The sequence below is a fragment of the Patiria miniata genome, unplaced genomic scaffold (assembly GCF_015706575.1).
Source record: "Patiria miniata isolate m_02_andy unplaced genomic scaffold, ASM1570657v1 HiC_scaffold_24, whole genome shotgun sequence".
Lineage (NCBI taxonomy): Eukaryota > Metazoa > Echinodermata > Asteroidea > Valvatida > Asterinidae > Patiria > Patiria miniata.
In genome coordinates, this window is record NW_024037063.1 from 935796 (window position 1) to 959877 (window position 24082).

General features: G+C 38.1%; 2 protein-coding genes across 4 annotated transcripts in view; one reads left to right on the forward strand and one right to left on the reverse strand.

Moving 5' to 3' along the window:
- The first annotated feature begins 88 nt into the window (after positions 1 to 88).
- LOC119732566 (NFU1 iron-sulfur cluster scaffold homolog, mitochondrial-like) lies at positions 89 to 10038 on the forward strand. The gene is made up of 7 exons (XM_038206133.1): positions 89 to 179; positions 1674 to 1807; positions 2355 to 2493; positions 3654 to 3838; positions 5108 to 5211; positions 6659 to 6793; positions 7564 to 10038. The coding sequence occupies exons 1-7, from the start codon at positions 112 to 114 to the stop codon at positions 7639 to 7641; spliced, it is 843 nt and encodes a 280-aa protein (XP_038062061.1). The 5' UTR covers positions 89 to 111; the 3' UTR covers positions 7642 to 10038.
- A 6234-nt stretch (positions 10039 to 16272) lies between these two features.
- The window catches only part of LOC119732640 (tyrosine-protein phosphatase non-receptor type 13-like), a 44072-nt gene continuing 36262 nt past the window's right edge, over positions 16273 to 24082 (reverse strand). For all 3 annotated transcript variants that reach the window (XM_038206263.1, XM_038206262.1, XM_038206261.1), the window contains 7 exons: positions 23150 to 23289; positions 22165 to 22437; positions 21633 to 21723; positions 20931 to 21139; positions 19930 to 20064; positions 19060 to 19338; positions 16273 to 18147 (listed from right to left, as the gene is read on the reverse strand). In XM_038206263.1, the coding sequence (XP_038062191.1) occupies positions 18091 to 18147; positions 19060 to 19338; positions 19930 to 20064; positions 20931 to 21139; positions 21633 to 21723; positions 22165 to 22437; positions 23150 to 23289 (1184 nt within the window). In that variant the 3' untranslated portion in view covers positions 16273 to 18090. The remainder of the gene's footprint in view (positions 18148 to 19059; positions 19339 to 19929; positions 20065 to 20930; positions 21140 to 21632; positions 21724 to 22164; positions 22438 to 23149; positions 23290 to 24082) is intronic.

Below are 24082 nucleotides of genomic sequence, written 5' to 3' on the forward strand. Positions count from 1 at the left end.
CAAATAGTAACCGCCCCACACCAAGAGAGGGCGCCCCAGGCCTCGCTCGCGATATGATCGCAAGAGGGCGCTATAGCCCGAAGAAGGATTGAGACTTCTACCGACTTCAAGATGGCTGCGTACAGGAGAGGTTTGACGCAATCGTTGCGAAGAATTTATGTAATCAATTCCACTCGAGTGTAAGTCGCCATACGATACATATCAAATTGAAACAGATGCTAGGCTATATTTTGTTAAGCCTGTGACAGGTTTTTGTTACTAATACTACTAATACTAAGCCTTGTACAACTAAGTAGGCCTAATTGACATTCCAAATATGCTTGCTGCCGAACTGGTCGACCAGTTGAACATGTTGATGTTGAACTTTGGGAAGGGGGGGGGGGGGGGTGTGTGATGGGGTGGGGATATTTAATGACTAGTTTTGGAGAAAAAAAATGTTGCAACCTGACGCCACTTCAGTGGTTGTGTACAAAGTGTATGGAGAGTCAAGAAACTTTTCTAAGTATTTCCTTACAAAATTGGAAATGTTTCTCACTATCTCAGTCCCAGATTCATGTCTTATTAGCTGGAGTTACTCTTATCATTTTTGCAATGACTGACCTTCATTGAGATGATAAAGAAAAAAGTGGCATCAGGTTGCAACATTTTTTCCCTAGTTTTTTATATTTAATCCTGATGCCAACTTTTTCTCTATTTTCTAAGGCAGTGTATTTTGACCATGAACTGTTCCCTGAATTTTTTTCTCTCTTGTACTTGTAGCCTACCGGCACTGCATTGGACTTGCGCAGTGACTGTTTTTTGGGGGTTTTTTTTGGACTCGGACATTTTTACTTTGATGAATCTTCGTCTGGTGCCTTTCTTACATTGTCATTGTGCGATCGCCTTCAGGAGATGGGAATGAGACCTATAACAGTTCCAGACTTTTAAATACTTCCCTTTAAAAAAAAATCCTTCAGAGCTACAAATCATAAAAACCCAAGATATTCTGCAATTAAATATAGGATTCAATTTAAAACAATAAAGGAAGAAAACTCATACTTAAGTGACATGAAATTTTTTTTAATAACAAACTTGGGTCACTTGGCCCTCACTCAGTCCAACGCCTTACCCGACAAACCATATGTTTGCTCAGTTCAAACGTGGGGTAATTTATTGTCCTATGGATACAGACAGTACTTGTATAAATGTGCTTGTGCAAAGTAAGTGCCGACACAAGAGCAGAAATGCAGGACCGGTTCACGGTACTTTAAACACTTCGAATTTATAACCACAGGATTGTCATTAATTTGAAATACGATAAAAGAAGAACAACTGAATTAAATTTAAAAAATGGACTGAAACATTTGTAATCTTGCTAGAAAATACATTTACTTGAAAAGTAGACTCTGTACACGATCACGAAATGGCATCAGGATACTATATTCCTTCCAGATTAAAACAGTTATACAATGCAATCCCAATACTCTGTAGTTTTCTCCAGACAACAGTCAAATTGAGGTCAAATTAAAATAAGTTTATTTTCCCTTCACTGTTAAACCTTGCGACTACGGCTTCAATATCTATGTTGCAATTTACGGAGGCTTAGAAAAAGTCATAAGTAGGTTGCACTATGTATTCATATTTATCCCAATTTTTTTCTTCAAATTTTCATTTTGTACTTTCTTAATTCACAGTGCCAATGGTAGAGTGCAGTCCGAGCCAACAGCAGTGCGAGGCATTCACATTCTTCAGTCTGTAAATACAACCACACAAGGGAACTCCAAACAGCTTCTACAAAGATGGGCTCCGACACCTAGCATTCAGCAAGGTAGCTTGACATTGCATTGGTCATTTGTTCTTCAGGAAATTGCACTTTGTTTAATTTCTGAATGTTTTTACTTTGGGAGTCAAATATCCAGATTTGTTATTAACCCTAACTCCCCAGCCTAATTTACTAGGAACCATACCCATTCAGGCAAATTCCAACACCGACATGGGAAATTGTACACACACACTGTTGGACTTAGTTTCTGGAGGTATGCCAACCCCAGTGTAAAAGACCATCAGTTTAGGGGTACTGTACCTATCCCAACAGATTTAAACACAAACCTGCTGTTGAACTTTGATGGGTTGTGTTCGGTTAGGGTTAAGTTATAACAAGTAAATTGCAAGTTGCCTTAAGGCGGTGGTTTCTAAGTTTGGTCTGTAATTGTTTTCTACTCATTAGATGTCACATTATAAGTGATGTATCACATTCACTTTTCCAACAGCAGCTCATTAAAGTGTCTGAAATGTACATCCGAATTTACGGAATTCCCCGGATCAATCCCTCCATGTTATGCTTTTTATGTGTTGTCTCTGTTTATCGTGTACAGCCAGGAGTATGTTCATTCAGACCCAGGATACCCCTAACCCTAACAGCCTCAAGTTCATACCAGGCGTCCCCGTCCTAGACCAGGGAGGGACGGTAGACTTCCCCAGTGCCAGGACAGCTCACAACTCGCCTCTTGCAAGGTAAACTTAGCTTTTGTGCTTGTAGGTTACTTTGTTAGTATGGCAGGGCCAAGTTTTACTTGTAAAATTTTATATGAGCAAATTGAAGGCTGTTGAAATTTAAGCGATCGTCTTCATTTCTGTCCTTTAACCCTAACCCCCTAGGCCCTTCTTGCTTACAACCATCCTCAATCCTCCAAAATCCTCCAAAATTTTGCAACTCCGCCTAAATTTTTCAAAATTGTCAGACAGTCCTGCCTCAAAATGCATTCATCCTCAATCCTCCAAAATCCTCCTCATCCCAAAACTTTGCGCTCGTGTTTAAATGAAGGATAACCAACGCCAAATCCTTCAAAATCATCAGACAGTCCTGCCTCAAAATGCATTCATCCTCAATCCTCCAAAATCCTCTTGTGCTTCATTCACCATTCATCCTCAATCCTCCAAAATCCTCATGTGCTTCAATCACCATTCATCCTCAATCCTCCAGAATCCTCATTTGATTCAATCACCATTCATCCTCAATCCTCTAGAATCCTCCAAAACCTTCAGGAGGATTTTGGAGGAGTGAGGTGGGTTAGGGTTAACATTCATTCTTTGGCTTTTGAAATATAGATGGAAGGGCAGACATAAGGGGGTTTGTTTGGCTGGCATACCACCCCCTTTCACCTTTTGTCAGACCTATAATTATTGATATAATATTACTGAGGAAATTCCTTCCTGAAGTTACATCATGAAAAAAAATGCAAATCTTGTTCACTGCTTTAATGTGGCCTTAGTTCTTGGTATGTCTTGGCTTCAACACTTCACCCCCTCCACATCTTCCCCACCCATGAAGAAAATCCTGCACTTCAGGCCCCAGCCACCCCCTTTGAAAATCTTGGAGCCACCAATTGGATCACGAATAAGAAATTATAAACAGATTTAACATTTTACTGAAGTTTGACTCTTTTGAACTGGCAACCATGCAAAGGGCACCTAACAATTTCAACCCCCCCCCTACCAATTTGCCTTTGACAAAAGTCCTGCCAGGATCGAAACGTTAGGCCCTGTAAAAAGTGTGACTTGTGTAATCAGGTCAATCCAATCAGTGAGCAGTTTGCAGAAGTCTTATTGATTTCTAATTTTCAAATTTCCTCAAACAAACTATTCAATAATGTTGCAACCTTTTATTCTGACAGACTGCTATTTCGCATTGATGGTGTCAAAGGCGTCTTCTTTGGCTCGGACTTCATCACCATCACAAAAGTCGACGATGACACCACGGAGTGGGCCGTCTTGAAACCGGAGATCTACGCCACCATCATGGATTTCTTCACCAGCGGGCTACCGGTGATGACTGACGAACAGCCAGCGGCAGATACAGGTATTTCACTGGTTCCCAATGACCTTAAAAAAATTATGACATTTCAATGGTAGCAAGTAGGAAGTGTTGTGGAAATATTGGAAGATATTCAGAGGAGATGAGGCACTTTGGTTGCACATTAATCAAAACATGTTCATCATGAAAATTAAACCAAGATATGGAAGATGAAGCAGTTCGCATAATTAGGTTTAAATCTGATTTAAGTTTCTACTAATCCTATCAAATAAGGTTTTGCCCTTCACATTTATAAATACCTAAGACAGTTGACCCATTCTTATTGTTTAAGAGCCCGTCACGTGGTTGGTTGATAAAACACCTTTTTTTTTTACCGACACTGCTGCATTCTGTGCCACATCGTACTACTCGCATGAGGCACATACCATAAACAGAGATCGAGGGGTGTTTAAAAAACATGAAGTAAAACTGTTGAACAAAATCGTTGCAAATTTATAATTTTTGACTTCTTGGCCAAAATGTATTTATGAATGGGAATAAATATGTGCTTGACCCCGGTATTAAATAAGTAAGTTTAAGACTGGCTCAGGGGCCAGGTCACCAATAACGTCCCTCGCCTTCGGCTTGGGCCATTATAAGCGTCAAGCCTCCCAGCCGGTTTTAAACGTACTTGTTTAAAACCTGCCAAGCACATATTTATTTATTCCCTTGTAAAATGGGCAGTTGCCATAATCCAGAGCATAAAACTGGTTTGCAAACTGGTTATTTTGGCGACTTTTTACCGTGATCAGAGAATGTGCTCTTGTTGGAAAAATTGGGCAACTCCAAAATGTTGAGTGTCCACCCTACAGCATGTATTGGTGATATGTATAAAACAGTGTCATTGATCCTAACCAGTTCAAAACTATTCATAACTCTAGTTATCCTGAGTTCACGATAGTTTGTGATAGTTTACGGCAACCACAAAACTGGGTCTACCTTTTCAACTCTGGTTAAGCAGATATTTATAAAACAGTTTCATTGATCCTAACCAGTTCAAAACTACTCGTGACCCTGGTTACCACGAGTTCCTGATAGTTTATGATAGTTTACGGCAACCACAAAACTGGGTCTACCTTTTCAACTCTGGTTAAGCAGAGAGTCATGAAGATAATGATGAGACAGCATGTATTGGTGATATTTATATTGTGTCATTGATCCTAACCAGTTCGAAACTACTCTTAACCCTGGTTATCCTGAGTAGTTCACGATAGTTTATGATAGTTTACGGCAACCACAAAACTGGGTCATATCTTTTCAACTCTGGTCAAGCAGAGATTCATGAAGATGATGACGAGACGGTTGCAATGATCAAAGAGCTTCTAGACACACGGATCAGACCCACGGTACAGGAGGATGGTGGAGATATCGTATACATGGTGAGTTGCAAGATACTGAATAACTAACCAGATACTGTCCTTACTCTAAGGAATCATCTTAGAACAAGTTCGGGGGCGAAATACAGTTAACCATAGCTCGACTAACTTTGCTCAAATGAAGAATGGTTGGACTACTGTCGACTATTTGGAACCGGACAACGTTGCACCGTCCCATCACTGGTTACCAATAGCCGCATGCATCATAATGCACAGCAGGGAGCCAGGATCAAGAGGTTTTGTGGTGACGTTTTGACCAGTGTTTGACTAGAGACGTTCGCACGTTGCTATTAGTGCGCAGGCGTACATTACGTCACAAATCAACCCCTAGTCGATTAATGTTCCTCACCCGAACTCGCTTGTCATAATTCTGGATAGTTGTGGGGAATATGTCCATGATAGGGTAATTTTGTTTCATTTATTCTGAGATTCTGGCAGAGAAGTTCGATTATAGACACTGCTTGACTGGGCAGAGCTGACTATACAGCAGAGGTCCCAGATATTACTGACCAAGATATAATCAGCCCACTAGGTCAAATTTCTCCTAAAGTTCTGGATTATTTCAAAGATTACTCCAAACCTTACCTTGTCTTGCAAAATCCACTCAAAAAGTTTTGTTGGCCTTTGCAGGATGTACATGTGCAATGTGAAAATTAATCGATCTCTACTTTTCATAGGTGAAAATCTTTCTCGTAATTTCTCATAAAACAAGTAGTTTAATCTGAAAATTTATTATCGAGGTGCCAAGCCCAAAATCATGGGCACACAATTTTTAAAGCTATAGTCCATCATTTGTTATTTGTGCATTTTGTTCGTTTGAAGCAACAAAAGTGCTCAAAATCTAAAGAAGGGTGCTGAACAACTAACCTGTTTCAGCTCAGCTTCAGCTGTATATTCTGAGAAAAACAGCATTCTAGGATCTCAATTTCAAATCAAACGTTGCTGAATCATGTTTTGAATTGCGCCTGAATTCAGCGTCCGAGACACGTTCTTGCTGAGCCGATAGCAGCTACGCGATGTCGCGCACTGATCCGACGAATTATAGCAACCGGGAGTGCGTGTGCGTCGTGCCAATGCTTGTGCGCGCTTCGCCAAATAACAAAACGAACTACTAATTTCAATTTTGCTACGGTGCGTCTTAAGAAGCACCGTTGGAAAGGCCTTCTTTCGTTGATTACTTCAAAATGACAGCTTGCCAGAAAGAATAATTTCACAGGGAGTTTAGTCCCCTTACTATCTTTCAACCAAGTATATATTTCAACAATAATTACGCCAGTTACTTTTCGGATAGCTGCAAATGATGGACTATAGCTTTAAAATTTATTTAGAGAAACACACCTGAATGTGAATGTACATACAGTCTCTCTTATATTTAAACCACTGCTGTGTGCTCATGCACAGAATCCATTCCTCCTAGAGACCGCCTCGAACTTTGTCTTTGTAATTTCAGGGTTTTGAGGACGGCATCGTTAAGCTCAAGATGCAAGGAGCCTGCACCAGCTGCCCCAGCTCGGTGCTGACACTGAAGAGTGGTGTACAGAACATGCTGCAGTTCTACGTGCCAGAAGTCATCGGAGTTGAACAGGTAAGAGAAAAAAACACAGAAAATCTTTCAACACTGGCAGAGCAGGGAAAGATATAAAAAGGTCTTAACAGCCTTGTCAGATCAGGGAACCATACTAGCTAGCTTGCACTCATGCAACTTTTCAACAATGGTCGGCCGACCAGCGTTGGAAATTGCTACAAAAATTCCACTTTTCTTAAAAATGACAGCACACAAGGGCCAGGGTTTTACAGGATGCTTGAGACTATTATTCACTTACAGTCAAGTGAGGTATTTCAAAATAATTTGGTTGTCTTGTTTTTTGACGTTTGCAAATGTTGTATATTACTTTTAATGTGCCACACATTTTGCTGAGAGTGTACCAGGAACAGAGATGTTAAGATGTACCTCAAGTTAATGTTTGATCTTCCACTTAAAAAAACCAAAATACCTCAGAAAAGATGTCACAACTCCCTGTCATAAGTGAAATTATAATTTGGACTCAATTTGATGTCACTCCATGAATTCACTGTGAAACACTGCTAGGATTACGAGCAGGTTTTAAAAAGAAACAAACTGTAAGTGTGACTAGGGCCAGTTATTTACAGTTGAAGTGAAAAAGAGAAGTTATGCAGTTGCTCTTTTGAACGAAAAAGAAAAGTCAGCACTTAAAGCAAGCCCTTCCAACAAGATTCAACTTCAATTGCCAAACATACCTAATATCACAATTTAAAAAAAACCCCTGTTGTACAGATATGACGTACAGATATTTCTTGTTTTAAATAGAAATTTCATTTCTCATTTTGTTTCAGATTGAGGACGAGGCTGATCACGTCACCAGCGAGGAATTTGACAAATTGGAGAAGAAACTTGGGGAGGAGCCGACATGAGCTTGAAGACTGATGAGGGTTTGGTGAGGAGCAGAAATTGGACTTCACTCTGTTGGGCACAGTTATCATCCCGTCAATCACAAGTCAAATCACAAGTCAAATCACAAGTCAAATCACAAGTCACTGAAACGCACAATGTCAAAGAAATGCCTTTGTTACAATTTATAGTTATTTTGAATAGCTTGGTATTTTAAACCTTGGACCAATTTCATGGCTCTGCTTACCACATAATTCCGCGCTTACGATCACCATTCTGTGCTAACCACGCCACGCTAGCGGAACAATTCTGCGCTAACCCTGTAAGCACACAGTCCTTATTTACGGGATGTACGCATGCGCACAAGCCAAAACTCCTTGCTAAAGCGTGAAATCCGCTTATCGTAAGCACGGAATTGTCTGCTATAGTAAGCAGGGATTTTTCGCTAACTGTAAGCAGAGTCAAGAAATTGGGCCCAGGTGACTTGTGACCGACATGTGGTGAGCTGTGACTGCCTCGATTATAACTGCTTTTGGTATGAATGACTATGTCATCTAGGGCTGTCCTAAATATATTGAATATTCAAATATCCGATCATCAACTGAATATTCGAATAGCTGTTTGCCAGTTTGAATATTCAAAGAAAAAAAACTGCACACACACAACTGTGATGTTATTTTACTCGTAAAGTTGCGGCGCTTTATTGTCAGATGCCAAAGGCGAGTCAATTACTTTTAAAATATGTCGATATACACATGATAATCTTACAACTTCAACATGCACATGCAACTCTCAATCAGCGGCCCATAATATCGATCACTGCATGGAAATTTAACCCGGCGTGTTTTGCGTGCAACTTTTGATCGGTGCGGCACACACTTGTAGCTGCCACGTTAAAACTTGATCGGTGAGTTTCAAATATTTGGTCAAATGCACTTTGGAATAATCAAATACTAAATTATTCTAAAATGGACAGCCCTTATGTAGTCGTGTTTTCGTTAACAACCTATATTATTTGAGACTTCCGTTTGCCATCCAATGCATCCAATGGAGAGTTCATATTTGTTCAAACTTCTCAATGCACACCTGCAGTATTTGTAACAATATAACTTGTTTAAAGTGCCAGGCATGCTACCGTGCTACTGCTAGTCAAATGTTACTGGTTATGTTTTCTTGCTGGCTGATGTTTCCACATGGTGTCACATATTCATTACATGTTGAAGGCAATAGATCTCTCTCATAGGACGTCATCTTCATTTGAAAATTACAACCGTGTATCCAATGCAATCAGGTGTGTATGCGCGCAGTGTGCAAAATGTTCTTAACATGCACGCTTGTTGCTCAAAATGCGGGGCAGCTGATGCACATCACAAAATTTCGACGCCAAAAATGCCGATGCACGTGGCCAATCTGTTGGAAGTAACGTCATTTGAGAGAGACCTATATAGCCTTGTGCTTTGGTGCTGAAAATTCAAGAACTTGTTAGAATGTTGGCTTATATTGGGTGTGAGTCCAGCTAATGGATTGAATCAATTGTGGAACCCATAGAGCTGAGGTTATTATAGCAATGATTTATTTGCCTTAAGAGCAGGGTAATAATTAGTTATCAGTTTTTGCTCATGTGTATACTTTGTAAATACAAAAGAACGGAATTGACAAACGATCCTTATGAAACACCACTTTCGGGAAATTGACCAGTGAGGTCTATTGTAAAAAAAACAACCTTTTTTAATCTAAAATGTATTTCATTTACGTGTTCTACTATAGGCATTCTTTATAAGATTGTTATTATTGTATAAATGATCTTTATTTATCAGATTGTTATTGTAAAGATTATCATTATCATTGATACATCACTTGCTACACAAACAAAAGACTTGAGACCCAATGACGTCACACTTTGTTTACATGTGCGCTTTCTGATGGGAGCTTGGTTGCTCTCGTCCCTCCTGGCCCCCATAGGAAAGCGCACATGTAAACAGAGCGCGACGTCATTGTCTTTCAGGTCTATTTCATGTAGATTTTGGAGTCAAGTCCTGTTCCGAGGCTGAGAGGTAAACTGAACTGAATTTTGTTGGTGGTATGTAGAAGAAATTAAGCACTGAATGTATGACTGCACAGTCCGTGTACCCAATACATGTACATGTAGTTGGAATCACATTTAGTTAACGTAATCTCAGCTTGATGTCTTCTTCTTGTGGACTTGGACTTGATTTGCAATGCTGGAGCGATGGCGTCATGTTCTGATTTTCCACAGAAGCTTTAAAATCAGTTGTTAATCAGTAAATGTGTGGCTGAAGCAATGATTAAAATAAAAGTGGAGTCATTTTTATTTAATTTGGGCAGTCTAGCTGCCTAGAGGAGTAATGATGTGATTATTGAAGAAATAAAGAGAAACAAAATGGAACAGAAAGATTTTATACCTTGTGTGTTCACTTTATTTAGCATTTGTCCAAGACTGAAATAGTAATGCATGTTAATAGCTTAAAATAAGAGCAAGATGGGTTATAAATGAATATTGATAAGAATGAATATTAATGAATATTCATAAGGAAAAAGAACGATTTAATGAATATTCATAAGGAAATTAATGAATATTCATTAGGCGGAATATTAATGAGTGAAAAAAAATGAGAATATAGTTGAAAAGTGGTAGTACCTCCCAAAATTCGGACCCAAAATTCGGACCCAAAATTCGGACCCAAAATTCGGACCCAAAATTCGGACCCAAAATTCGGACCCAAAATTCGGACCCAAAATTCGGACCCAAAATTCGGACCCAAAATTCGGACCCAAAATTCGGACCCAAAATTCGGACCCAAAATTCGGACCCAAAATTCGGACCCAAAATTCGGACCCAAAATTCGGACCCAAAATTCGGACCCAAAATTCGGACCCAAAATTCGGACCCAAAATTCGGACCCAAAATTCGGACCCAAAATTCGGACCCAAAATTCGGACCCAAAATTCGGACCCAAAATTCGGACCCAAAATTCGGACCCAAAATTCGGACCCAAAATTCGGACCCAAAATTCGGACCCAAAATTCGGACCCAAAATTCGGACCCAAAATTCGGACCCAAAATTCGGACCCAAAATTCGGACCCAAAATTCGGACCCAAAATTCGGACCCAAAATTCGGACCCAAAATTCGGACCCAAAATTCGGACCCAAAATTCGGACCCAAAATTCGGACCCAAAATTCGGACCCAAAATTCGGACCCAAAATTCGGACCCAAAATTCGGACCCAAAATTCGGACCCAAAATTCGGACCCAAAATTCGGACCCAAAATTCGGACCCAAAATTCGGACCCAAAATTCGGACCCAAAATTCGGACCCAAAATTCGGACCCAAAATTCGGACCCAAAATTCGGACCCAAAATTCGGACCCAAAATTCGGACCCAAAATTCGGACCCAAAATTCGGACCCAAGCGTCTCTTACTGCGGGGTGCAGGACTTGAACCCACAACACCTGGGTTCCCAGTCGGAACTACTAACCAGTGCACTACTTGGGTCCCCCCACTACAATTTCCTTTTTTATTAACTTAACTCTTAGGTTCCCTAAATAAATTTCAATTAAAAAGGTTCTGCATGGGATTGAACCCACAACCATCCAATTGTGAGACACAGTGCTTCCACACTAAGCCACACACAACTCTGAAAGTCTCTTACAAATTGTAATATTTCAACTTCCTGTTATTTTTTTGAAAAAAAAAAATCAACCTTCCAGATTGCTCTTTTTTTTTTTGGACAAACAAAAAAGGCAAACAATCGTTGTTTTTTTTTGAGGTACAAATCAAATTGTTTTGATCCAAACATATAATGCATTTGAACTTAACAGATCATGTTTTTCAGCTAGCTAGGGTTCAATTCCACACATCTCGAGAGAAGACGCAATAACAAAAACGAGTTACACTCGAAGAGTTTATTTCCAAAATGCGATATTTCAATCCATTCTTTTTTAAAGGGAGACATTTGCATGGTTATGAAACTTGTAAAAACAAACTTCTAAACTTCATTTTTGGCTTTACTCTCTTCTTTAAATTGGGTTTAGCTACATAACACCCATCGAAACTGACCTGGAGCAGCCAGGAGGATTTTACCTGGTGTTTATCGCTTTTTGGAAATCTCTTCAATTGTTATTGAAATTACTGATGACTGATTTGTTTTATTGAAATAATTATGACCGACAGAACAATTCATACACAAGAGAAAAGTAAATAATAACAGGAATAATTTGTATAGAAAACCACTGCCTTGCGATGTCATGGATAGTTAGAAAGGCAGTTTCAATAATGTTACATAGTACAGACTTCATACATTGTTAGTACGTACTCTGAAATTATTCTACAGTACTATTTACAGCTATTATACAAATGTGCATAAACACAGCATTGGTAGTTTATTTTAACAGATAATTTCAATAAAATCACTTGAAATACTTCCATGTGTGGCTATTGTTGGTCATTTTTGGTCCATAAAATATCAATCCTCCACAACAGTGTAAGATTTCAACTGAAAACTGTCCCGTTCATTATTGGTAATTTCCTGTTAACGTTTAAAGGCACAATTTTGCATGTTTCGCTGAACAAACAAATTTATACATAAAACTTCACATTACTGTTGATTCCTCTGACAAATGCACTTAGTTTCTAACATTAGGTGTTTTCCAACTAACCTAAAAACTTTGACGTTATTTTTTTCATCAAAAATCAAACATAATTTCAGTGTTATCCCAATAATAGTTTTCTTCTCTAGACACTTCCCTTCGCATCTCAGAAATAAATTTATCTTTTTTTCGTTCAAACCATGAAACCACAGATACTCTATAGTTTTATAAAACTAGAGACTTATGAAATAAATAATTTTGGAATCTGTTGAAGTCTGTGGTGTTGCATAACCATCAGAATGCACATCTATCAGCCTCGTTTCAACAATATGGATGACTGTATGTTACACAATGAGTGCGTTTGATTACTTCCCCCAGCTTACTCGCGCCTGGCTCCTCGCGTGATGACAGACATGCAGAGTGGAGCTAAATAAACGAACGGTTCCGGGTTAAGTTTTGTGCAAGGAGCTGGAAAGTTGAACTTTGACATGACACTGAGGCTGCATCTGAATCAACTGTCTAGAGCTAGGTCTAGGTCCGCGCCTATTGAAAATAGCGGCGGGGACGCGCTGACAATAGACGTAGCCGTGTCTCTGGAAGCCTGTTTCGGACACGGCCTGAGGTGCCCGCCGGACGTCACGTTGGCAGCCATGTTTATTGTATGGCCTTATGGGATACTTACCCAAGTTACCGGCTCGGCGAGTCAGTTACTTGGGCAAAGCTTGAGTAAGCGCGAGAAGACACGTGAGAGGTAAATCGAACGCTGTCGCGCTTGCACGAGTAAGCGTGGGGGAAGTAATCGAACGCACTCAAATTAAGCAAAGCTTACCTGAATAACCCTTAAGTAGCGAAAAATGGTAAAATATCTGTACAATAAAAGCATGTTTATAGATTACTAAAGTTCTCTGATTTCTTACTTAAGTACATTAATTCTTATAAGAACACTTGAATATGAGTAACTGGAATTTATACTGTACAAAAGAAAAAAAGAAAGGAAAACAGAAATGAGATGAAAACCGCATACCCTGTCTTTCTTAATGCTTTAGCCAAAAAAAATAAATTGTTCTGCAAACACACCAAAACCAAATGGATTTCAAATATACAATTTTTAACCTGTCAGAAATTGTTGCAGACATAAAGTCCATCATTGGTCACTAAACAGTCTTTCTTGTATTAAAAAAAGTCAGAAAAACCATACATCTGAGTCGTTACTCAATAACAATTGTTCAATTATTAAACGCAAAGCAGGATTGGCTGATTCTTTCAAGCACTTTCTTTTTCATTTTACAAAATTCGTCCAAAATTTCTCAAAAAAATACAAAAATTACAACTCATGTGCCTACATGACTTATCATGTACCGCTTTTTATGCAAATATAACAATGTTCATTAATTTTCTTTTAAGGCTTTCGTATAAATTCACGGATCATTCAGTTCATCAGCCATGATCCTCATTTCCGCAAGGCAAGAATTTTGAGACAGTTTCCCAATTAAAAGCGACTGATCAAATAAGTAATCACTCTTTTCATATCACAAAAAAGAAGTAATTATCACACATTAAATGGAATGAATACAGAATTCTGAATGAATAATTACAAAAAATGTCTGATTAAACTCTATATTTACACTTTTTACTCCCTAATTTCTGAACTTCATATTTAGAAAACTCATTCAACTGAAGAATGGTGAGATCATCTTGTAACAACATTTTGATAAAATTTACCAAAAAAAAAGAAAACCAAACGACACAAACCTAACCTTTTGTTTACCTTGTGTGTGTTCCATCTACCATTTATCTTTCCTTTTTTTTGGGGGGGGGGGTTGATAAAAACGGCTCTACAAAAAAATTATTAAATTCATATGCAGCAATAGTTAAATTTTCATTAGCAAGTTTATTATTTCATTTTTTAGGACGGACATCTCAAAAATATATAATGTTCATGCAACTCCAACATTGTCCAAAATTCGGACCCAAAATTCGGACCCAAGCGTCTCTTACTGCGGGGTGCAGGACTTGAACCCACAACACCTGGGTTCCCAGTCGGAACTACTAACCAGTGCACTACTTGGGTCCCCCCACTACAATTTCCTTTTTTATTAACTTAACTCTTAGGTTCCCTAAATAAATTTCAATTAAAAAGGTTCTGCATGGGATTGAACCCACAACCATCCAATTGTGAGACACAGTGCTTCCACACTAAGCCACACACAACTCTGAAAGTCTCTTACAAATTGTAATATTTCAACTTCCTGTTATTTTTTTGAAAAAAAAAAATCAACCTTCCAGATTGCTCTTTTTTTTTTTGGACAAACAAAAAAGGCAAACAATCGTTGTTTTTTTTTGAGGTACAAATCAAATTGTTTTGATCCAAACATATAATGCATTTGAACTTAACAGATCATGTTTTTCAGCTAGCTAGGGTTCAATTCCACACATCTCGAGAGAAGACGCAATAACAAAAACGAGTTACACTCGAAGAGTTTATTTCCAAAATGCGATATTTCAATCCATTCTTTTTTAAAGGGAGACATTTGCATGGTTATGAAACTTGTAAAAACAAACTTCTAAACTTCATTTTTGGCTTTACTCTCTTCTTTAAATTGGGTTTAGCTACATAACACCCATCGAAACTGACCTGGAGCAGCCAGGAGGATTTTACCTGGTGTTTATCGCTTTTTGGAAATCTCTTCAATTGTTATTGAAATTACTGATGACTGATTTGTTTTATTGAAATAATTATGACCGACAGAACAATTCATACACAAGAGAAAAGTAAATAATAACAGGAATAATTTGTATAGAAAACCACTGCCTTGCGATGTCATGGATAGTTAGAAAGGCAGTTTCAATAATGTTACATAGTACAGACTTCATACATTGTTAATATGTACTCTGAAATTATTCTACAGTACTATTTACAACTATTATACAAATGTGCATAAACACAGCATTGGTAGTTTGTTTTAACAGATAATTTCAATAAAATCATTTGACAAACTTTCATGTGTAGCTATGGTTGGTCATTTTTTGGTCCATAAAATATTAATCCTCCAAAACAGTGTAAGATTTCAACTGAAAAGTGTCCCATTCATTATTGCTAATTTCCTGTTAACGTTTAAAGGCACATTTTTGCTTGTTTCGCTGAACAAAAACAATATAATGTACATTATTGTTGATTCCTCTGACAAATGCACTTAGTTTCTAACATTAAAGTGTTTTTCAACCAACCTAAAAACATGGACTTTAGTTTTTCATCAAAAATCAAAAATGATTTCAGTGTTATCCCAATTATAGTTTTCTTCTCTACACATTTCCCTTCGCATCTCGGAAATAAATTTATCTTTTTTTCGTTCAAACCATGAAACCACAGATACTCTATAGTTACTTATAAAACTAGAGACTTATGAAATAAATAATTTTGGAATCTGTTGAAGTCTGTGGTGTTGCATAACCATCAGAATGCACATCGATCAGCCTCATTTCAACAATATGGACGACTGTATGTTACACAATGAGTGCGTTTGATTACTTCCCCCAGCTTACTCATGCCTGGCTCCTTGCGTGATGACAGACATGCGCAGTGGAGCTAAAGTTTTGTGCAAGGAGCTGGAAAGTTGAACTTTGACATGACACTGAGGCTGCATCTGAATCAACTGTCTGGAGCTACAATGTAGGTCTAGCTCTGCGCCCACTGAAAATAGCAGCGGGGACGCACTGACAATAGACGTAGCCGTGGCTCTGGAAGCCTGTTTCGGACACGGCCTGAGGCGCCCGCCGGACGTCACGTTGGCAGCCATGTTTATGTATGGCCTTATGGGATACTTACCCAAGTAACCGGCTCGGTGAGTCGGTTACTTGGGCCAGGCTTGAGTAAGCGCGAGAAGTCACATGAGAGGTAAATCGAACGCTGTCGCGCTTGCACGAGTAAGCGTGGGGGAAGTAATCGAACGCATTTAAATTAAGCAAAGCTTACCTGAATAACCCTTAAGTAGCGAAAAATGGTAAAATATCTGTACAATAAAAGCACGTTTATAGATTACTAAAGTTCTCTGATTTCTTACTTAAGTACATTAATTCTTATAAGAACACTTGAATATGAGTAACTGGAATTTATATTGTACAAAAGAAAAAAAGAAAGGAAAACAGAAATGAGATGAAAACCGCATACCCTGTCTTTCTTAATGCTTTAGCCAAAAAAATAAATTGTTCTGCAAACACACCAAAGCCGAACGGATTTCAAATATACAATTTTTAACCTGTCAGAAATTCTTGCAGACATAAAGTCCATCATTGCTCACTAAACAGTCTTTCTTGTAGTAAAAAAATTCAGAAAAACCATACATCTGAGTCGTTACTCAATAACAATTGTTCAATTATTAAACGCAAAGCAGGAATGGCTGATTCTTTCAAGCACTTTCTTTTTTCATTTTATAAAATTTGTCCAAAATTTCTCCAAAAAAATACAAAAATTTCAACTCATGTATTTAGAATTATCACGTACCGCTTTTTATGCTAATATAACAATTTTCAGTCATTTTTTTTAAGGCTTTCATATAAATTAAAGGATCATTCAGTTCATCAGCCATGATCCTCATTTTTGCAAGGCAAGAATTTTGAGACAGTTTCCCAATTAAAAGCGACTGATCAAATAAGTAATCAATCTTTTCATATCACAAAAAAAGAAGTAATTATCACACATTAAACGGAATGAATACAGAATTCTGAATGAATAATTACAAAACAAGTCTGATTAAACTCTATATTTACACTTTTTACTCCCTTAAATTCTGAACTTCAGATTTAGAAAACTCATTCAACTGAAGAATGGTGAGATCATCTTGTAACAACATTTTGATAAAATTTACCAAAAAAGAAAAAAAAAAAATGGACGCAAACCTAACCTTTTGTTTACCTTGTGTGTGTTCCATTTACTATTGATCTTTCTTTCTTTTTTTTTCTTTCTTTTTATAGATAAAACGGCTCTACAAAAAAAAATATTAACTTCATATGCAGCAATAGTTTAATTTTTCATTAGCAAGTTTATTATTTCATTTTTTAGGACGGACATCTCAAAAATACATAATTTTCATGCAACTTCAACATTGTCCAAAATTGTTGGGTCCACTATTTCAACATTTTGATGGCAAAATTTTATATATCATTAAAGATCTCATAAAATGAGCAAAACTATATTTCGCTAAAACGTCTGCAAGGTGTTCTTAATTTCTGAAGGTTTATTTTTTAATCATGCGTTAAATATTTATATGTAGTCTTTTGGTTGAATGCAAAAAAAAAATTGATCTTTATGCAAGTACTGAAAATGTCCATTAAAAAAAAAACACTACAATTAATTATATCCAATATGGCTGGGTAAAAGTAAATTCATGGAAATCCATCTTGAAATAAATATAAGGACGGGTACTGAAAAAAAATAAGTCTCTGCTAAATCTACGAGTATGATAAATTAAGTATCTTGTGCCGCAGTGAGCAAATAATGCTTTCAATACAAAAAAAAATCTCCAATCTGAGAATTCTTACAGCATATCAAAATAAATACAGCTTCCTTTACAACTTCCAGGAAATGAATTGTTTTTCTTTTAGACCAATCAGAATCTAGAATAGTCTGGAGGTATTAGAAAAATGGAAGATTGACCAATTAACACCTTGAGACACTCACCGAAACTTCCTCCTTTCTGAGACATCCAAACTCTCTAAACGAAACCAAGCTTTGTGTGAGCAGTCTTCACATAGGAATGATTCTCCCCACCTTGTTTTTTCTGTCACGGACTCATTCCCTGCATTGTTCAATATCACCTTCAAGATTTTTCGTAACAACATCTCTGAGAAGAATACTTGGCGTATCAGACGAGAGTCTTGAGCAGTTCAATGGCCGCCTTGTAGCAGAACAGATACTGGTCCTGTGATGAAGAAAATAAAGAAAATATGGATGACAGCCTAAATACAAGTCCGATTTAAAGTCCGTTACCACATTACCATTATCCAAAATCAAACCACCTCTGTTATGAACAAAAATCACTGCTATACTGTAACGCGTGCAGGGTCTGTGTGTGAGTGTGTTCTGGAGTTGTTTACAGATTGATCTCATGTAAAGCTGCCTCCCTTTGAAGCAAAAAAGATGAAGCCTCAGTTTTGTGATTGGTGTCAAAAAATGTAATGGTATTCAGCATCACAATTATACAATTCTGAAGTTGAGTCCTTTTCCGAAAAAGAAGTTGGAAACAAGCCTAAGCACCATGGCCTTTTGATGAAGTACTTTGAGCTGGAATATATGTGGTTAGACACACAGTCTCATAGAGTTAAAAAAAAATACACCAGGGATGTAAAGTGGACTCTGACTTTTTTGCCAGAAAATTTGAGGTACAAAGGAAAAATATACAGACATGTACGGTACCAATATGTTATTTTGAATTCGAAGAAAGCCTAAAATCAGGCAAGTGCAGAAGGACTTATATCCCTAATGTGCAAAGGTATTTACAAAAGGACTCAGACACAGGCTTAACTTGTTTTGCAAATTGTTTAGACATTTTCAGCATACTTTTTTCCCCAACAGCTAAACTTTCTTTCACAATTTTTTTTTCTATAATCAGATACCCAGTCTAGTTTCTCAAACCTGATCTGTACTATGTGATGTTATATTTCTAAACTGATTGTACTCTGAAAAGTATGTGACCCTCATGGAACTGCATGAATCTACTAAGACCTTAAAGTAAACTGTATAAAAAAATTCAGTCTCAAATGGTTGCCATTTCCCCCCCCCCCCCACAAAAAAAATCTTTAGATACTGGATAAGGAAAACTCAAGCCACTAACCTTGGTCTGGATCATGCCCTGGCGTTGGGTCCTCAGATCCCTGACGATATTGACAATCTTGAACGGCTCGTCCCGATCGATCAACGCCATGAGGGTATCGATGGTGATCAGCGTTCCGGTCCGGCCGATTCCCGCGCTGCAGTGGACGATGATTGGCCCGTTGGCGTGAATCTTGCGCATGTACTTGGTGTAGCGCAGTAAGGGGAGGGCTGAGGAGGGCACGCCATGGTCTGTCCAGGTGGTGAAGTTGAGATGGGTGACGTAGTGGATGGTGTTGGTCTAGGGAATTAGAGAAAAGTAAGGACACAAACCAAAAAAATTGTGAGTAAGATTTGAGGCTTTGCACGGTGGAGATACTAAATAATGAAATGAAAGGTTTGCGGAAACACCATGTGCGAATAATTTCTCAACTAAGAGAAAGGTTCTGAAAAGAACCAGAGGTATAAACTCGACGTTCCAGGAATTGTGAACAGGTAGCACAGGTAGCATATGAACAGTTTTTAAGCACGAAATATGGTTGGTGTCAGTTTCATCACCAAATCCAAGTTGGCTCCTTTTGATGTCATTCGCAAACCTATTTCCAGTCCATTTTTCATGTCAAAATGCAAAAATGAAAGTTAAGAGATATTTATGACATCAACAATTGTGGTTTCATTGAGTTGTTCACCATTCCAAAATTTAATTACTTTACTTTGCGTAAAGTATGAATTAGGTTACATGCTGCACACAGAAACGTGTTTTTTTTTTATCAACATCTGGAAAATAACCAAAAAAATTTACTATGATGTACTGGTATTCACCCTGTGACTGACTCGACTAATTTTTACATAAAAAAGATGAATGGTAAGAATTCTGCCTCCTGTCCAATACCTTCATATCACTCATGGATATTTTGCGGATGTCAAAGTGGTCCAGCGTCTGCATGCTGTCCAGTCTCAGCTGATAGCGGCCGGCCACTGTGATGGGCGTCTCCATGGAATCGGGCCAGTAGCGGTCACACTTTACCTGCATCAAAATGAGCAAAGAAACATGTGATGCAATCAAGCTAGTTTGTTGACCCTGGTCAATTTTTTTTTTTACAGATTTGAAAAGAGCACAATCTCAGCATTACTGATGGGAAAACAGCATGCTGATGCCGTCTTTAGTTCAAAAATTATGGAAGTCGGAACACCAAGAGATGTGATGAAGTGATGTGATAAAGTGGCCCTATTTTGGCCTGAATCTCCAAATGGAAGTTCCCTTTTTCCCCGTGTTATGCATTATGTCCTTCTGCTTTAAATAGTTCAGACAGTGAATAAAATGCTTGTATTGATACTAAAGGTAAACGTGGCAAGGTTTGTCAAAACCAGGCTACGAATGGAAGAATGCCCAAGAGACGTGTCAGTCAATTTGTACCAAGTTTGAGATTTTGAGGAATTCATGATTCCAATTGTCTCGTTTTTCATCCCAAAGTTCTGAAATGTATTGCAGACTTAAATGAAGTGTATTTTCAGACCATAGTTTTTCTGTCATTTAACTTCAATCTTTATATTGCAATTTCTAAATTTTTGGCTTCGAACTGCAAATTTCTTAGAAGTGGCTATGGAAATGTTGTTGTTTTAATAAATATATTTGTTAGCAAATTGCAAGGTGTCTATGTTAATGGAATTGTTATAACTCAGATTTGATCTGTAACCAAAATTCAATGTATCTGGTTCGTACATTTCCTGCCACAAGTTAGATTTACTTACACTTTTAAACAATTTCATAATAAGAGTATTAAGAATCTTTCCAAATTGTGTTTGTTGAAAATATACTATCATGGCTACAGCAAAATAAATACCATAATAGCAATGCACATTGTGGCAAAAATCTTCAGTTTGAAATCTGACCTTGCCACTCTCAACAGCCAGCGTCACCATGGCGACGACATCCGACCTCTGCTCCCAGACCATCTGCCAGAAGTCGCCGGTAGTCTGCGGCAGTGGTCCCTGGCAGGCAATGTAGCGGTGGGTGTCCTTACCCACCAGGACGTCAATGTGACTGGCGTTGATGTAGTTGCTTCGGCCGGCCTGCTCAATCACAACTCTGGTCTCGTCGTCTGAAACAAAAACCAATCGAAACGAGGAGCATTTAGCAACACAGTGTCCAACTGAAATCATTTGCTTTTCATGCATTTTGTTTATTACCAATAATAAAAAACCACTGCAAATCTAAAGAAGAATGTTCAAAACCTAACCTGTTGAAGTTTCAGATCAGTGGATATTACTTTTTTTGGAGGAAACAGTGGAAAATCATGCACAACCTTTCAATCACAGCACTCTGTATTTCCAACAATCAGTCAATTGACTGATCGTTGAGAATCACCTACATTTCTTGATTTCTTCTAAATGACAGCAAGCCAGACGGAATAATGTCACAGGGTGTTTAGTACCAGTACGATCTTTAATCCAAGTAAGCTGTTTGATAATAATTCGGTAGGTTGCTTTTGGGATAAACGCAAATGATCCTTACAGGCTTACGTAATAGAAGGCACATTTCGACTTAAGGGCCACCTCAAAAAATCTTACTTCAAATAAAAAACCACAACTTACATGGAAGTACATTGCGGTATCTGTTCTTGTCTTTGTTGACGGCTTTCTTGGCTTCCTCACAGTTGTCTGTTAGTTTGACGTTACGCAGCACCTACATTTTCACGAAACAGTTGATAACATTTGTAAAAATGGACACAGAATATGGCCTGCATTAAGACGTTTTATGCCGCCTTGGGTGTTACACGTTCACTATCGTGCACAACATATGGCTGGAGACATTCAACCAACATGCCAGGATTGAGAGAACTCTAGTCTATGACTTTAACTCCAGTTTGATTTTAGTCACATTTTCTGTGAGTTGGACAGTGCTCAATTAACAATAGCTCAAATTGTGCTGCTTGTCTGCTGAAAAAAAGGTAAAATAGAAGTTCTTACATTCTTATTTAATTGGCTCTACATCAACAACATGAGCTAAAGTAAAGATTTGTTGCCCATTTGAAAGTTTACCAGCAAAAGAAATTCATGAAATTTATGTCAAAATTTAAAGAAAAAAAAAATTGTTCTCTGATCCATTTTTTCCTTCTGAGCTGACCTTGAATTCCTCAACAGGATCCTGCTTGTCTATCTGCTTCTGCAGCGCCGCGATGGCGTTGCGCAGCGACCTGCCCGAATAGCGCCCTCCCGGGGCCGGTCTGGCCAGCGTCATGCGACGCAGCTCGGCATCGCTGATCACGCTCAGGATCTTGTGGCTGGGCGTGGCCCGAGTGGAAGGGGTGTGGCCTCGGCCGGATGAGAGGGGGATGTCGGCGTCGGAGCCCCAGGAGCTAGAATCGTCGTCGCTTTCGGGGAGCATCTGGCCACGAGCCTGGGGGGAGAAGTGAGAAGAAATTTTTTGTTTATATTTCGACTTTAATACTGTTTAGAAAACAAGTCAGTTTTCAAACCCACAAACTTATTTTCAAGACGCAGTTAACATTTCCATAAAAATCATAAGTAAAAGGCAAAGGAAAAGTCCCAAATGCCCCAACAATTTGCATTGGAATAGATGATCAATTTTTACACTATGAAATGTAATGTGATCTGTGAAAACCCTTTTCACTGTCAAAGTTCAGATTTTAAATAAATGACCATTACATTTAATTCTTCTGCTTTAGATTCATAAAAACAATCTTTATCTACTTATAATGTTTGATGTGGTTGCTGTCGGAAAAAAAGTAAAAAGGAACTCTAGAAAGTACTCATTGTGAAGGCTTTTCTCAGTTCGCATCACGAGTCCATGGATGTGATTTCTCTTTTCAAAATGGAGTCAATAACACAATAGCATAATAGATTTTCAGACCAGAAGATTGTCTGATACGTGTAATTTTCATGATGACTGCAAACTGAAAACGTCAAATTCGGTTGAGCATTCACTTGCCTACATCAGAAAGGACATATTACAGTCAATCTAAAACAAACATCTGTTTTCCTCTTTGAGCAATATTTGCAGTCACATGGTCTCCCTTGCCATATTTTTATCGACTCCCTATCCCAGTCATATTTTTTTCCCAACTTCATTCAAGAAATCTTGATCCCACCTTCAAGGCTTGTCCAAACTTCAAGGCCGGTAGTCGGCTGTCGCTGGCAGACGGCGAGCTTCTCTGCGTGTCTGGGCGTGCTGCCCTCGAGTCATCAGGAAGATCCATGGTGTAGTCCATATCGTCGTCCGTGTCGTGACCTTTGGGGTCAAAGGTCAGGTGGAAAATGTACTATTATTCCTGGACTGTGAATGGTCCTTTGATATACACATTGTTTTCCAGTTCAATAGAAAGAAGATCAGATCAAATGAAAGGAATGAAATTCTCTGACACTATTTTGATATTTTCTGATTTACCATTTGCTACAGTTTACACGTAACCTCACAGTCCAAACCAATAATGCAAGCAACTTAATTTCTGACTAGTTGAGCACAACACTTGTTTATGTATGTATTACAAAATCTGATTCTGAAACAAAAACTCAAGCGCATGAAATACAAACTTACATTAAAACTGCATTTCAAAGAAAAACATGAATGAGCTCTTCAACAAATTCAAACATGACAAATATATGACCACATGAAGAATAAGACCTGACTTTTTCACATCAAACAAAAAGGAAAACAATCCTTTTTTTTTTGGAAAACCATTTCACAACTCATTCAAAACAATGGACTTTCAGCTTTCATGACATGTTTTTGTTTCATGACTGCTGCACGTGAGAAACATAAATGATCAAAACTATTTCCACAGATGTGTCAGCATTTTAAAAATAGCTTAGTTTGTGTATTACCCATTTTTTTTTATGAAACAGTATTTCTGCTTTCAGTTTGTGTCCCTGCCAACTCAGCATTCTATTTTGACAAAAACTTGACACTTTTTCCTCAACTGAAAACATTTTTTTTTCAAAAGCACGACAAGAAACAACGTGGCCCAGTTAAGGGAAATGCTAGACTGGACGATCTGTTTTTAGGATTTTAGGGTTGTAGTCCT

Coding starts and splice junctions, on each gene's coding strand:
- LOC119732566 (XM_038206133.1), top strand. CDS start 112: ATGGCTGCGTACAGGAGAGGTTTGACGCAATCGTTGCGAAGAATTTAT. Junction 3,839..5,107: donor ACAGCCAGCGGCAGATACAG/GTATTTCACTGG, acceptor CTGGTCAAGCAG/AGATTCATGAAGATGATGAC. Junction 6,794..7,563: donor AAGTCATCGGAGTTGAACAG/GTAAGAGAAAAA, acceptor ATTTTGTTTCAG/ATTGAGGACGAGGCTGATCA.